Source organism: Leopardus geoffroyi, chromosome B4 (genome assembly GCF_018350155.1).
Source record: "Leopardus geoffroyi isolate Oge1 chromosome B4, O.geoffroyi_Oge1_pat1.0, whole genome shotgun sequence".
Classification (NCBI taxonomy): Eukaryota; Metazoa; Chordata; class Mammalia; order Carnivora; family Felidae; genus Leopardus; species Leopardus geoffroyi.
This window is the reverse complement of record NC_059341.1, coordinates 137,192,599-137,205,092: the sequence shown is the minus strand read 5'-3', so window position 1 is coordinate 137,205,092 and position 12,494 is coordinate 137,192,599. Positions and strand designations below refer to the sequence as shown.

Sequence of the window (12,494 nt, the reverse complement as noted above, 5' to 3'; positions counted from 1 at the left end):
ACTATAATTTGCTCACATAAACCTTCTGTCTCTTTTTCTCTCTCTTCATTTTCTGGAACTCCTATGATTTGGATGTTATTCATTTTTAATAAGTCACTGAGTTCTCTAAGTCTTGTATCATCATCTTTTGCCTTTGTTTCCCACTTTTTTTCTGCTTTATTATTCTCCATAATTTTATCTTCTAAATCACTGATTTGCTGCTCTACTTCATCCATCCTTGCCATCGTGGTATCCATTCTGGATTGCGTCTTGTCTATAGCAATTTTTTTCTTTTTTTCTTTTTTTTAAAAAATATAATTTATTGTCAAACTGGCTAACATACAGTGTGTAAAGTGTGCTCTTGGTTTTTGGGGTCGATTCCCTTGGTTCATCGCTTACATACGGCATCCAGTGCTCATCCCAACAAGTGCCCTCCTCAATGCCCATCACCCATTTCCCCCTCTCCCCTACCCCCCCCCCAATCCACCCTCAATTTGTTCTCTGTATTTAAGAGTCTCTTATGGTTTGCCTCCCTCCATCTCTGTTTGTAACTATTTTTCCCCTTCCCTTCCCCCATGGTCTTCTGTTAAGTTTCTCAAGATCCACATATGAGTGAAAACATGATATCTGTCCTTCTCTGACTGACTTATTTCACTTAGCATAATTCGGTTATAGCATTTTTAATTTCATCTAGACTAGATCTTATTTCTTTCATCTCCGCAGAAAGGGACTCTCTGCTTTTTTTTCAACCCCAGCTAGTATTCTTATTATCATGGTTCTCAATTCTAGCTCAAACATCTTGCTTATATCTGTGTTGATTAAGCCCCTTGCTGTCATTTCTTCCTCTGCTTTGTTTTTGGGTGAATTCCTTCACTTTGTCATTTTGGAGGAAGAAAAAAATTAAAATAAAAATTAAAAAATTAAAAACAAAACAAAAAAATCAAAGAAATGAAGCTAGATCCTAGATGGGTGTGTTTGGTCAAGCTTGTTGAAAGAAGCTTGATAGAATAAAGAAAAAAGGAAAAGAAAAGAAAAAATTAAAAAATTTATATAATAAAATAGAGTAAAATGAAATAAAATAAAACATTTAAAAAATAAAGCAAAAAAAATAAATTTTTCTCTTTCTATACCAATGGTTTTGGGGGGACAGATTTGCTCAGCCCCCTGCAAGTGTTTTCACTCTTTCTCTCTTCTTCTCTCCAGCCACTTATGGGGAGTGCTTTTCTTGAACAATCCTGATGTGCCACATTCTCTCCCTTTCCCTTTCTCTGTCCGCTCTGCAAAACAACTCCCTACCCTCCACAGCTTTTCTCTCCTCCAGTTCACCTCTCTGTAATGTGTACCTGCCAAGTTCTGTGGCTCAAGTTATGCAGATTGTTGTGTTAATCCTCAGATCAATTTCCTACATGCTTAAAATGGTTTGGTGCTTACCCGGCTGCATTTCGGGGACAAGACAAGCTCAGGGTCTCTGTGCTGTGCTGCCATATTCTGAAACCTTTTTTTTTCCTTCTTAAAATTCTTCATGAACTTGAGTTTCTGGTCTCTTCACTTCCTTAGTTTTGTGCAATTATTTCAGAGACACCAAGAATTCCCATCATTCTTGGGGCCCCTTTCTGGACAATATGTGCACATGATGCCCCTTGCTGTATAGCACTTGCTTTTCAAAACCTTGCCCCCAATAAAATCCAACTCTCCCCCTCCCTGGGTCTGGTTCTTGAGTTCATGTCCATGGACCTTGGATGGGCTATTACAACTCCTTGCCCGTCATTCTTCATCTCCCACCTCACGCCCCCTTGCCATCTCTTCTGGACCACTTTTTACTTTTTGTCCTCTCTTTTGAATCCTGGATGCCTATCCCATCCTCACTTGATGCTGATGGCCCAATTTCCCATTTCACAGAGGACATAGACACGAGCTGGAGGGAAGCAACATGCACTCTCCTCACCGCATCTGTGTCTATTGTCTTCTCCTTCGTCACAAGTGATGAACTGAGTGTGCTCCTAAGAAGGCTCATCCATGGGATGAGATCCTGCCTCCACTGGGGAACCCATGGGAACTGGTGACCCCTCCTTTCAGTCCTGCTTCATTATTCTTTGCCTTGCCACTGGATCACTACCAGAAGTCTTTATAGCTGCTTCCAGTTCTCCTGTCTTAAAGACATTTCTTCTTTGACCTTCATGCCTCCTTCAGTTACCACACTGTTGCTCTGCTTTAAAGCAGAGATTCTTTTACTCTGAGTTTACGTGTACCTTGCTTAGGCTCCCCCTCTAACTTCCCAGCTCCACCAGCATGGTACCTCTTGGGGTGATCGGTACTGGTCGCATGGCTTGATCCGAAGGGCAATTTTTGGTCCTTATCTTCAATGATGATCACTGTAGCTTTTGACATGTACCATGACTCCCTCCTTGAAATATGTTCCTCACTCAATTTCCAGGACACTTCAGTCTCCTGGTTTTTCTCGTTTCTCATTGGCAGCTCTTTTTCATCTTTTGCTGGTTCCTCCTCATCTTCTTGAACTCTGAATGTTGGAATACCCCAAAGCTCAGCTCTGACATGTTTTCTCTTTTTACACCTGCTTTCATGGTGGGCTGATCTGACATCATGCCTTATTTCCATTATATGCTGACAGTCCTCACACTTGTATCTCCAGTCCCAGACTCTTCCCCAGATTCAAGCTCAAATATCCAACTGCCTATTCAGTATCTCCCCTGGGAAAATGAACAGGTATCTCCAACTCAACATGTGCAGAATGAAACTTTTGATCTTCCCCTCAAAAGCTGTCCTTTCCCATCTCAGTTAATGGCCATTTCCTTCAGCCTTTGTCTTGCATGCCAAATCAAATCTATAAGATAATACAACTGACCTTGCCTTCAGAACATATTTAGAATATGACCATTTCTCAACACTTTTACCAAAACGACCCTGGTCCAGGCCACCGTCTTTTCTTGCATGCATTATTTCAGTAGACTTATAATTGATCCCCCTGTTTCCTCCCCTGCCTCTGTAAGTCTGTTCTTGACATGTAGTCAGAGGGATCCTTTAAATGCAAAGGCCAGGTCATAACCCTGTACATATTTCTCTTCTCTGTATATAACCCTCAAGTGGCTTCACATATCACTCATGGAGAGAGCCCAGCCATCACAGAAGCCTATGTGGTTTTCCTCTCTCTGACCTCCTGTTGTCTCTTTGTCCTCCCAATGGCATTGTTCTCTTCCTGGTTTCTGTCAGATCAGTGTTACCTAGTCCCCCCCACCCCCTGCTCCATTTGTCTTCACAGTACTTAACCACTTGTATCATTCACTTATTTATTGTTTGTCTTCCAGGACTAGAATATAAGGCCCACGATGTCCATGATTTTGTGTTTTGTTCATTGAACCCCAGACTTCTAGAAGGAAGCTCATTAAATATATTTTGGCTCTGTGAACACATACCAAGCCATGTTCTTCTGTAAATTTACCCATGCTATGATTCTAGGTTTCAGTTGAATTTAACTAGTTGAATAAAGATGTATGTGGGACTCCGCTGTCAGCCTCACATGGCTTCAAGCCCTGGTATTGTCCCGGCTCACAGGGACCTGTGTAAATAAGGCAGGTCTAGGCCAATACCATGCTAGGAAGTCAGGGGCTGCCCAAAGAGAGGTAAACCAGAGCACCAGCCAGTGTGTATTTCTTTAACGTTAAAAAAAAATTCTGATTCATTTCTTCAATCCTGTAAACTTGAGATTCTTAAAATCTAGGGCTTTAGATATATTGTCTAGTCTGGTTCTTCATTCTCAAATAGTGCCACACACATGTATCTATTTTTGAATATTAAATAATTGTGCACTTGCATTTAAAGGTGAAGTCTAATAGAGAAAACTTCTTCCCTCCCCTTCCCTTTGAAGGTTTGCTAAGTTAGGAGCCTCAGACAAGTGATGTTATAAAACTTACTTGTGCCACTAGAGCTGGATGCCTCTTATTTCCTTTTTTTACCTAATTGCTCTGGCTAGGACCTTCAGTACAATGTTGAATAGAAGTGGTAAGAGCAGACATCCTTGCCTTGTTCCTGATTTTAGGGGGAAGGCTTTCAAGTTTTGTTCTTTTACCGTTCTATACTATGATAGCTGTTGGTTTTTTACTCATGCCCTTTGTTGGGTCAAGGAAGTTCCCTTCTATTCCTAGCTTGTTGAGTGTGTTTATCAAGAAAAGTCATAAGATTTTGTGAAATGCTTTTTCTGCATCTATTAAGGTGATAATTTTTTTTAAATTGTATTAATGTGGTGTATTACAATGACTGCTTTCTATACGTTCAATCACCCTTGAGTGCCTGGGATAATCTCACCTGTTCATGACGTCTAATTCTTTTTTAATGTCACTGGATTTGTTTGCAAGTATTTTGTTGAAGATTTTTCCTATATTCCTAAGGAATATTGGTCTTTAGCTTTCTTTAATTATGCCTCTGTCTGGATTTGGTAATGCTAGCCTCACAGAATTGTGTTGGGAAGTGTTCCCTCTTATCTGGTTTTTTTTTTTTTCTGTTTGTTTGTTTGTTTTGGAAGAGTTTGTGAGGGATTAATTGGTTTTAATTATTCTTTAAATGTTTGCTAGAACATACCAGTGAACCCATTTGGACCTGGGCTTTTTTTTTTTTTTTTTTGCAGGAAGTTTTTGATTTCTCATTTAATTTCTTTATTTGGTATAGGTCTATTCAGATTTTCTATTTCTTCTTCAGTCAGTTTCAGTAGCTTGTGTCTTTCTATTTTGTGTAGATTAGCTAATTCATTGGCATACAATTGTTCTAGCATTCCCTTATCCTTTTTGTTTTTATCCTTATCATTTTTTCTTAGAAAATCTAGCCAGAAATGTGTCAATTTTGCTAATCTTTTCAAAGAACTAACTCTGTTTGTTCTCTCTTTTCAATTTCATTTCTTTCTGTTCTAATCTTTATTATTTCCTTTATTCTGTTTATTTGGGCTTAGTTTATTCTTATTTTTCTAGTTTCTTAAAGAACAAGATTAAGTTATTGATTTGAGGTTTTCTTCTTTTAAAAAATAATGCAGGCATTTACAGCTGTCAATTCCCCTCTTAAGCACTACATCCCATAATTTTTGGGCATGTGTGCCTTCATTTTCATCCATCCAAAAGTATTTGCTAATTTCACTTGTGTTTTTTTTTTTCCCTTTGGTCCGTTGGGGTTATTTAAGAGTGTGTTATTTAGTTTTGACGTATCTGTGAATTACTCAATTTCTTTCTGTTATGGATTTCTAATTTCATTCCAGTGTAGTTAGAGAACATCCTTTGATTATTCATATATTTAAAATTTTTTCAAGACTTGTTTTATGTGCTAACATATGATTGAATAATGTTCCATGTGCACTTGAGAAGAGTGTATATTCTACCATTGTTGGGTGGAGTGTTCTTTACATGCCCGTTAGGTCTAATTGGTTTATAGTGTTGTTCAAGTTCTCTATTACTGATTTGTACAGTTGTTCTATCCACTATTAAAAGTGGCCATTGAAATCTTCAGCTATTATTGTTCAGATGTCAGTTTCTCCTTTCAGTTTTATCAGTTTTTGCTTCATGTATATTGGGGCTCTATTATTGGGTGCATATGTGTTTATGTTACCTTAATTTATGCTTTTTCTAATGCTCCTCTTTTTTATGTAACTTTAAGTTTCTGACTTGTATAATTCTTCCTTCTTTCTGAAGAATTTAACCTTTTTTTTTTTTTTTTTTTTTTAAAGCAGGCTTGCTGGTGACTTATTCTCAGTTTTTGTTTGTGTAAGAAAGTATTACTTGCCTTTAACTTTTGAAGGATAATTTTTCTGGATACAGAATTCTAGGTTGGTAGGTTTTTTTCCCTTTCTACACTAAATGTTTCACCTCACTGTTTCCTAGCTTGCATGGTTTCTAAAGGTATGTATGTATGAGTCTTTCTTTTTTCTTTCTTTCTTTCTTTCTTTCTTTCTTTCTTTCTTTCTTTCTTTCTTTCTTTCTTTCTTTCTTCTTTCTTTCTTTGTTCATGTTTCATAATTTTTTTTTTATTGAAAACTAGACATTTTAAATAATGTGGCAATTTTTGAAAACATATTCTTTCCACTTGTTAAATTTTTGTTTTTGTTTAGTGACTCCTCTCCTCTCCTCTCCTCTCCTCTCCTCTCCTCTCCTCTCCTCTCCTCTCCTCTTGTAAGCTTCACACTCAGCACAGAGCCCAGTGCAGAGCTTGAACTCAAGCCAGGAGATCAAGACCTAGCTGAAATCAACAGCAACCCACTGAGCCACCCAGGAGCCCCTGTATAATGACTTTTCTAAACTGACTTTGTAAAGTCTGCATTTTTTGTCACATATGACCATTGAAGTGTCTGATTGGTTAGTTTAGTGATCAGCTCATGATTGGACAGAGATTTCCTTAAATGCCTGCAAATAATAGTCTTCCAGTCTTTGCTGAGGGGCTCTTTGTGTGTATTTGAGTGTTCCTTTAATACTCTGATGGGCAGTTTAGAGACCTACCTTAGGCTTCATTTCCTGCTTGTGCAGAGCCCCAAGGTCAGCCCCAAGGTAAGAGTTTAGGGCCTGCTCCATTCTTTCCTGAGCAAGCACACAGCCCTGGGCTTGTTCACAGCTCTATATGTGTGAGTGGCTTTCTAGACTCCCCAGAGTATGTGGGAGCTTCTCTATGGACATCTCATTCCCTAGATTTCCCTTTAAGGTTTTTTTGTTAGTCTATTATTTGCTCCATCTCTTATCTGATCCTTTAGGCAGCTAGAAGCCTAGACAACAGTTGCCTCTGATTTTTTTCAACAAATGCCTTTTGACAGTTTCTTGTAATGGTGCTTGAAGGAGCACCAACCCCATTCTCCCCTTTCCAGCGATTGGCAGACTGCTGGATTTTCACTGAAATTGCAGGCTGTTGGTTTCAAGGCTACTGCCTATTTGGGGGCAGGGGTGGACGGGAGCAGGGGAAGTTGAAGTGCCACAAAACCTGGTGTTCATACTGAGATTCCGCCATTGTTTATGAATAAGGACTCCCTAGATTTCTGCAAACCTTTGGTTAATTTCCAGAGTTCTGAAAAAGTTGGTGCTGACAAGTTTTGCCAGTTTTCTTATTGTCTTCATGGAGGAGAGGATTTTCAGAGGTTCTTACTGAACCATTGTTGGTGCTCTTGCCGTCTGCTCTGCCTCTGGGATGGATGTGCAGTGAGGCACTTGAGGCGAGCATAGGGAATCCAAACTTTCCATCCTTACTCCCACCAAAGGAATGAGTCAGTGGTAGTCAAGATGCGGATGGATCTTCCTACCCAAGAACTTCCTTATTTCCCCACTTTTGAAAATTATTGGATCCACTAAAAACAGTGAGTCTAAAATCATGATCTTGTGTTCATTTTAAGAAGAGTTTTTGAAACATTGGCAAGAAGGTCATGACTAGCATTGTTAGAGTCTCCAGCTGTCCTTTTGGAAGAAGAATAGGGAGGAGGTTGGCCACATTTGTAATGTGTGCTCAAAAGTAACGTAATCTGCTTTCTTTTATGTCACAGGGATTTAATGTGCAAAATGGCGGTTATACGGGACTGGCATATTTCGTATCCTCCCACACACAAGTTCATGAATTTAAGACCTCACTCTTCACCGTGTAGAGTGTATTCAAGGAATGGTTTCCAACGTGTGTTTAGACCTTCTTCAAGTGAGTATTTGTGAAGAAATAATGCTAACAGTAGATATTACTTAAGTGTGTTTAGTATGTACCAGACTCTGTACAAAAGCTTCACATATCATTTAACCACATGCAACAGAGCTATGAAGTAGACTCTCTTACTGTCCCTATATTCTTTATGGGGAAACGGAGACACAGCTCGATCAAACCGCTTGCCCAGAAGTTATATAGTTTTAAAGTGGCAGGATCAAGATTTGAACCCAGACAGTGTGATTCCAAAACTACCGTGTTCCCTAGTATATCTCCTTACTTAGCTTTTCTTCATTAGGGACTCTTTATTTTAGTAGTTTTAGGGTTACAGAGAAATGTAGCTGAAGTCCAGAGAGTTCCACACACCCCTTTACTCCTCATCCCCATTCCCTGCTATTGACATCTTGCATTAGTGAGGTGCATTTGCTACGATTGATGTGCCGTTATTGATATGTTGTTAGTGACCAAAGTCTGCAGTTTGCAGTCAAGTTGTTCTTTGTGTTGTGCATCCTCTGGGTTTTAGTAAACATATAATGGCACGTGTCCAGCATGACGATATCACATGGAATCATTTCACTGCGCCACAAAATCCCCTGTGGTCCACGCATTCATCCCCCCCTGCCCCTAATCGGGGCAACCACTGGTCTTCTTACTGTCTCCATAGTTTTGCCTTCTCAGAATGTCATCAAGTTGGGATCATATTGTATAGAGCCTTTTGAGACGGGCTTCTTTCCCTTAGCGGTACGCACTTTAGCTCCTTCCTGTCTTTTGATGAGGCAGTAGCCCAGTTTTTAACCTCTGAAAAATATGCTCTTACATGGATGTTCCACGGTTAGCTTATCTGTTTACTACTGAGAGACATCTTGGCACTCATGAATAAAGCTGCTGTAAATGTTGCCATGCAGGTTTTTGTGTGGATGTAAGTTTTTTTTTTTTTCAATATATGAAATTTATTGTCAAATTGGTTTCCATACAACACCCAGTGCTCATCCCAAAAGGTGCCCTCCTCAATACCCATCACCCACCCTCCCCTCCCTCCCACCCCCCATGGATGTAAGTTTTAAACTCGTTTGCATCTCTCAGTGTTAAAGCAGTAAAATTCAACATAATCATTTCCCCAAAGTAGTTATCTTTTCATCTCTCCCCCCTCTCCCTCCCCTTCCTTCTTTCCTGAACATTTTTTAAGCCCTGACATGTGACAAGAACTGTCATAGGTACTGAGGATAAAGAGGTGGGCCCAGCAGAGGTCCTGCCCTGATGGCACTCACAGTCTGGGGTGGGGGGGGGGAGTAAAGAATTTTAGTGGCTTGAGGCAAACACTACCAGAACGGAAGTGCATGTGTGGAAAGCTTAGCGAGCACACAACCCGAGGTGCCAGGAGGCCTCAGAGGGGACAAAGGCACGGATGCCCTGAATTCTGCCTTGTGAGGGGGGAAAGGCATTCCTGTCAAGTCGGACTGGACACTGTGCTTCCTCCCAGTGGATCGCAGGGTCACAGGCATCTACCCGGGAGTCTGGAAATACAGATCTCTAGGTGGCCGAATGTCTGCCAAAATTTGAGCATTTCTGTTTCCAAGGGAAAAGGGGAGAATAGATGGGGGTCGGCCAGCAGCTGCCAACACCGTTCAGCAGCCCCACGTGTCCGGTGCCCTGTGGACACGACTTAGCTGACCTTTCTGATCCTGCAGAGCAGCGTGGATCGAGGGGTGTTCCCGCCGAGGCTCTTGCGCTCTGCCACATTGGCCTTCGGAAGTTTGTGCCTGGACGTCCCCGCAAGGAACACTTGAAAGTGTGGACCTCGAAGTATCCTAACCCAGAACTTCGCCTCTTACGTCGCCTCACGCACAAGCAGTATTCTGTTGTGTCCACTTGCCTTTCCTGAACGGGGAGGTGAACTTTGATTGTCCAGTTGGCCAGCTTTCTGTCCCCCTTTTGTGAGCCGCCTGTTGATATCCTTTGCCCGTTCCCCTGCTGTGGGCTGGTCTTCGGGTGACTCGTGGGCGCTCTCTTTGTACGGAAGGTACTAGTCCTTCACCTGCCTTACGTGCCGTCAGTGCCTGCTTTTCCCTTTGGCCACTCGCCTTCCGTTTTTACTGGTGGTAATTCTCAGTACTGAATTCCTTTTTCTTGTTTAAAGCAAAAGTCTCCTAGCACCTTTTGCCTCCCCGAAGGTGGGGACCACGAAGTGTTTGGCTGCCCTCTGTCTCCTGCGTGGTGGTGCACATGGAAATGGTGTACTTGCATAATTCGTATGAAATGAGCGCTGTTCATGGGGAAAACCACAGGCCTGGGACCCCTGTTTCCTTTTAAAACAGTTTTTTGCTTTACGTCCAAATCTGAAGGATTGCTCTGGACCTGACTTTATATTCATGAGGCTTTTCTTCTGTCGTGTGCCGTTTGCGGTTAAGCAGATCCAATGAGTTTTTTCTTTTTACTTCTGATCTTATACTTTTAATTTCCAGCTTTGTGGTGTGCTTTCAAGAACAGTTTTCCTTTTCCCCGCTGAAATCCCCTGTATATTCAGCGTGTTGTCGGGTTTGCCTGTAATCTCTTGAACGTGTTCACCGTTCCTGCTTTACACACCTGATCATTTCTCCATCTGTTCTCTCTGTGGCTCTTCTGGTTTCGCTCTTGGTTAGGTCACCTTTTCTCATTTCACTTGTCTCGCAGTTTTAAAAAGATTTAACGGCACACATTTGTGTGGAGCGCGGAGGAAGCAGAAGAAACTGTTGAACGCCTCTTCTCTCAGGCTTCAAGTGAGATGGGCTGTCTCCATTTCATCTCCAAACTGAGCTCTCATCTGGATTCGGTTGCAGCTGCCCCTGGTTTTCAAATGCTTTGATCTGGACATCCGAGTGCTGCCCAGTCCGGCTGCCGGGTTGGCCCTCTGCTTTACGGCACCCCCTGCCAGTTTCAGAGGGTCTCTGGGGTGGGGGTTCTCTGTCCTCCAGCCCAGCTCCTAGTTTTCTGCTCCTGAGGAGGCCTGTCTCTGCCCTGCCTGCCTGCCTCCACTCTGCAGGTGGGCCCCTGAGGTGGGCTCAGCCTTAGGGACTCGCCTCTGCTCTCGCGCTCTGTCCTCAGCCTCTGGTGAGCAGGTGCCTTACACTCAGGGAAGAGCCTGCCCACCCGGGCCCCGTCACAGCCCCGTACCTCGTCCCCAGCAGTGGGGTGCCACTTCCGCCCCCGCGGGAAGGCCCAGGAGGCCGGGCGCGGACTTGCCCTGTGGCTGAGGCCCCACGGCCTCAGCCCATCACACCTGTCCCCGGGCGGCCGCTGAATGGTTGGTTCTTTTTCCCTCACCCCGGTCGAGAATGAATGTGCTCTGCTTCCCCTGCTCCTGCAAGGGTAAAAGGGTCCCGGGTCCGTCCCCTCTGAGGAGTGGCTTGCCCTTTCCGGAATTTAGGTTGTTGGCGTCCCTCAGTTCTCTGATGGGCTTAAAACTGAGCATCCCACTTGTTCTCTTCATTAGGGTGAGAATGACAGTCTCTTGTGACTGTTGTATATTCTAAACGGATGCAGAAAAGGTTGTCAACTTGCCCTTCGGAAAGATGATATCAGTTTGTATTCCCGCCAGCCGATTGTGTGAGTGTCGTTACTGGTTTCCTTTCAAACCTTGGGAGGCGCGTTAGGCACGTGAAAGAGTTTTCCTTTTACTGTCCACCAGTTTCAAACCAATATTTCTGATGACTCTTAAATTAGAATTGTTGATTGCAAAGATGGTGCTTCTTGGGAAGCAACTAAAACTAGACGTGAAAACTCCAAAAAAAGGTTTCAAGGTGGAGACATAAATTGACAAGAGAGGCTCTTCCATGACCCTGGGGCCGGAGGAGGAGTTCGGGGCTGGGTGGGCAGAGGGCGAAACGGGGTTCACCAGCCCACGTGGAGCCATGCAGCCCCTCCCTGTGGATCGGCTGCTTCTGAGATTCCGGGGACAGAAATGGAGTTTGGGGGGGGGGGGGGTGGCGGGGCCCCTGGAAATCTGGGACGTGTAGGTCTCTTCATGCTGGGGGCTCCTACTCAGTCCTCTTCCCCGCATCTGCTCCCTCCCAGGTGAGCCTCTGACTCCATGTCCCCGCATCTCTACGCCTCACGCGTAACCAGAGCGATAGCCCCATTCTGACTTCCCTCCTGAGCTCCAGATCGAATCTCCAGGTGCCTCTCTGACCTTTCTGCCTGGGTTCATCTGATGGGCATCTCAACCGTGAGCCGGCCAAGCAGAGCTCTTCGTTCCTGGCGTTCTCCATCTCGGTGAATAGCACCATCATTTATGTGGTTCTTCGAGCCCAGCCCCCGGTTATCCTTGGTTTCTTCAGGCTCTGCCCTGCTGAGCCAATCAATCAGCAAAACCCCGTCCACTCTGTCTCTTGACTGTACCTCCCATCTGTCTACTTTGCCCCCCTGCCCCACATCCAGGGCCACCACCTGGTTCAAGCCACAGATACCTCTTCTCGGACCCTTGCAATCGCCTGCTCTCTGGTCTTCTTCCTCATTTCTTGCCCCTGTGTTATCTACTCTCTACACAGCGGCCGGAGTGATTTTTGAAGACAACGTAGGTTAGAGGGGATCACCGCCCTGCTTGAACTCTCCCGAGCTTTCCCGTTGCATTTGGAGACAACCCCAGGTTCTTGTGCAGACACTGAAGCACCACCCACCCTGATCTCAGCAATTTCTGCCCTCCGTCTCACACGACATACGCATGCTGTGTCCCCTGTAGCTTCTCGTCTGGCTGGCTCATTTTATCGTTGTGGTTCAGCTCATCAAACACCTAGAGAGGACTTCCCTGACCACTGCACCTAAAACAGCTCCCCCCTGGCTCTTCGCCTTGTTCTTTCTCACCGTCTTTGTGGCACGTGCAC

The 12,494-nt window shown here is 43.7% G+C and overlaps 1 protein-coding gene across 7 annotated transcripts in view; it reads left to right on the top strand.

Annotated features, from left to right (window-relative positions):
• Positions 1-12,494, top strand: part of EFCAB6 (EF-hand calcium binding domain 6) — a 250,449-nt gene that overhangs the window by 18,178 nt on the left and 219,777 nt on the right. For 4 of the 7 annotated variants that reach the window (XM_045467278.1, XM_045467280.1, XM_045467279.1 and 1 more), the window contains one exon: positions 7,493-7,638. The exons of the other annotated variants lie outside the window; for them this stretch is intronic. In XM_045467278.1, the coding sequence (XP_045323234.1) occupies positions 7,493-7,638 (146 nt within the window). The remainder of the gene's footprint in view (positions 1-7,492; positions 7,639-12,494) is intronic. 7 annotated transcript variants of the gene reach the window in all.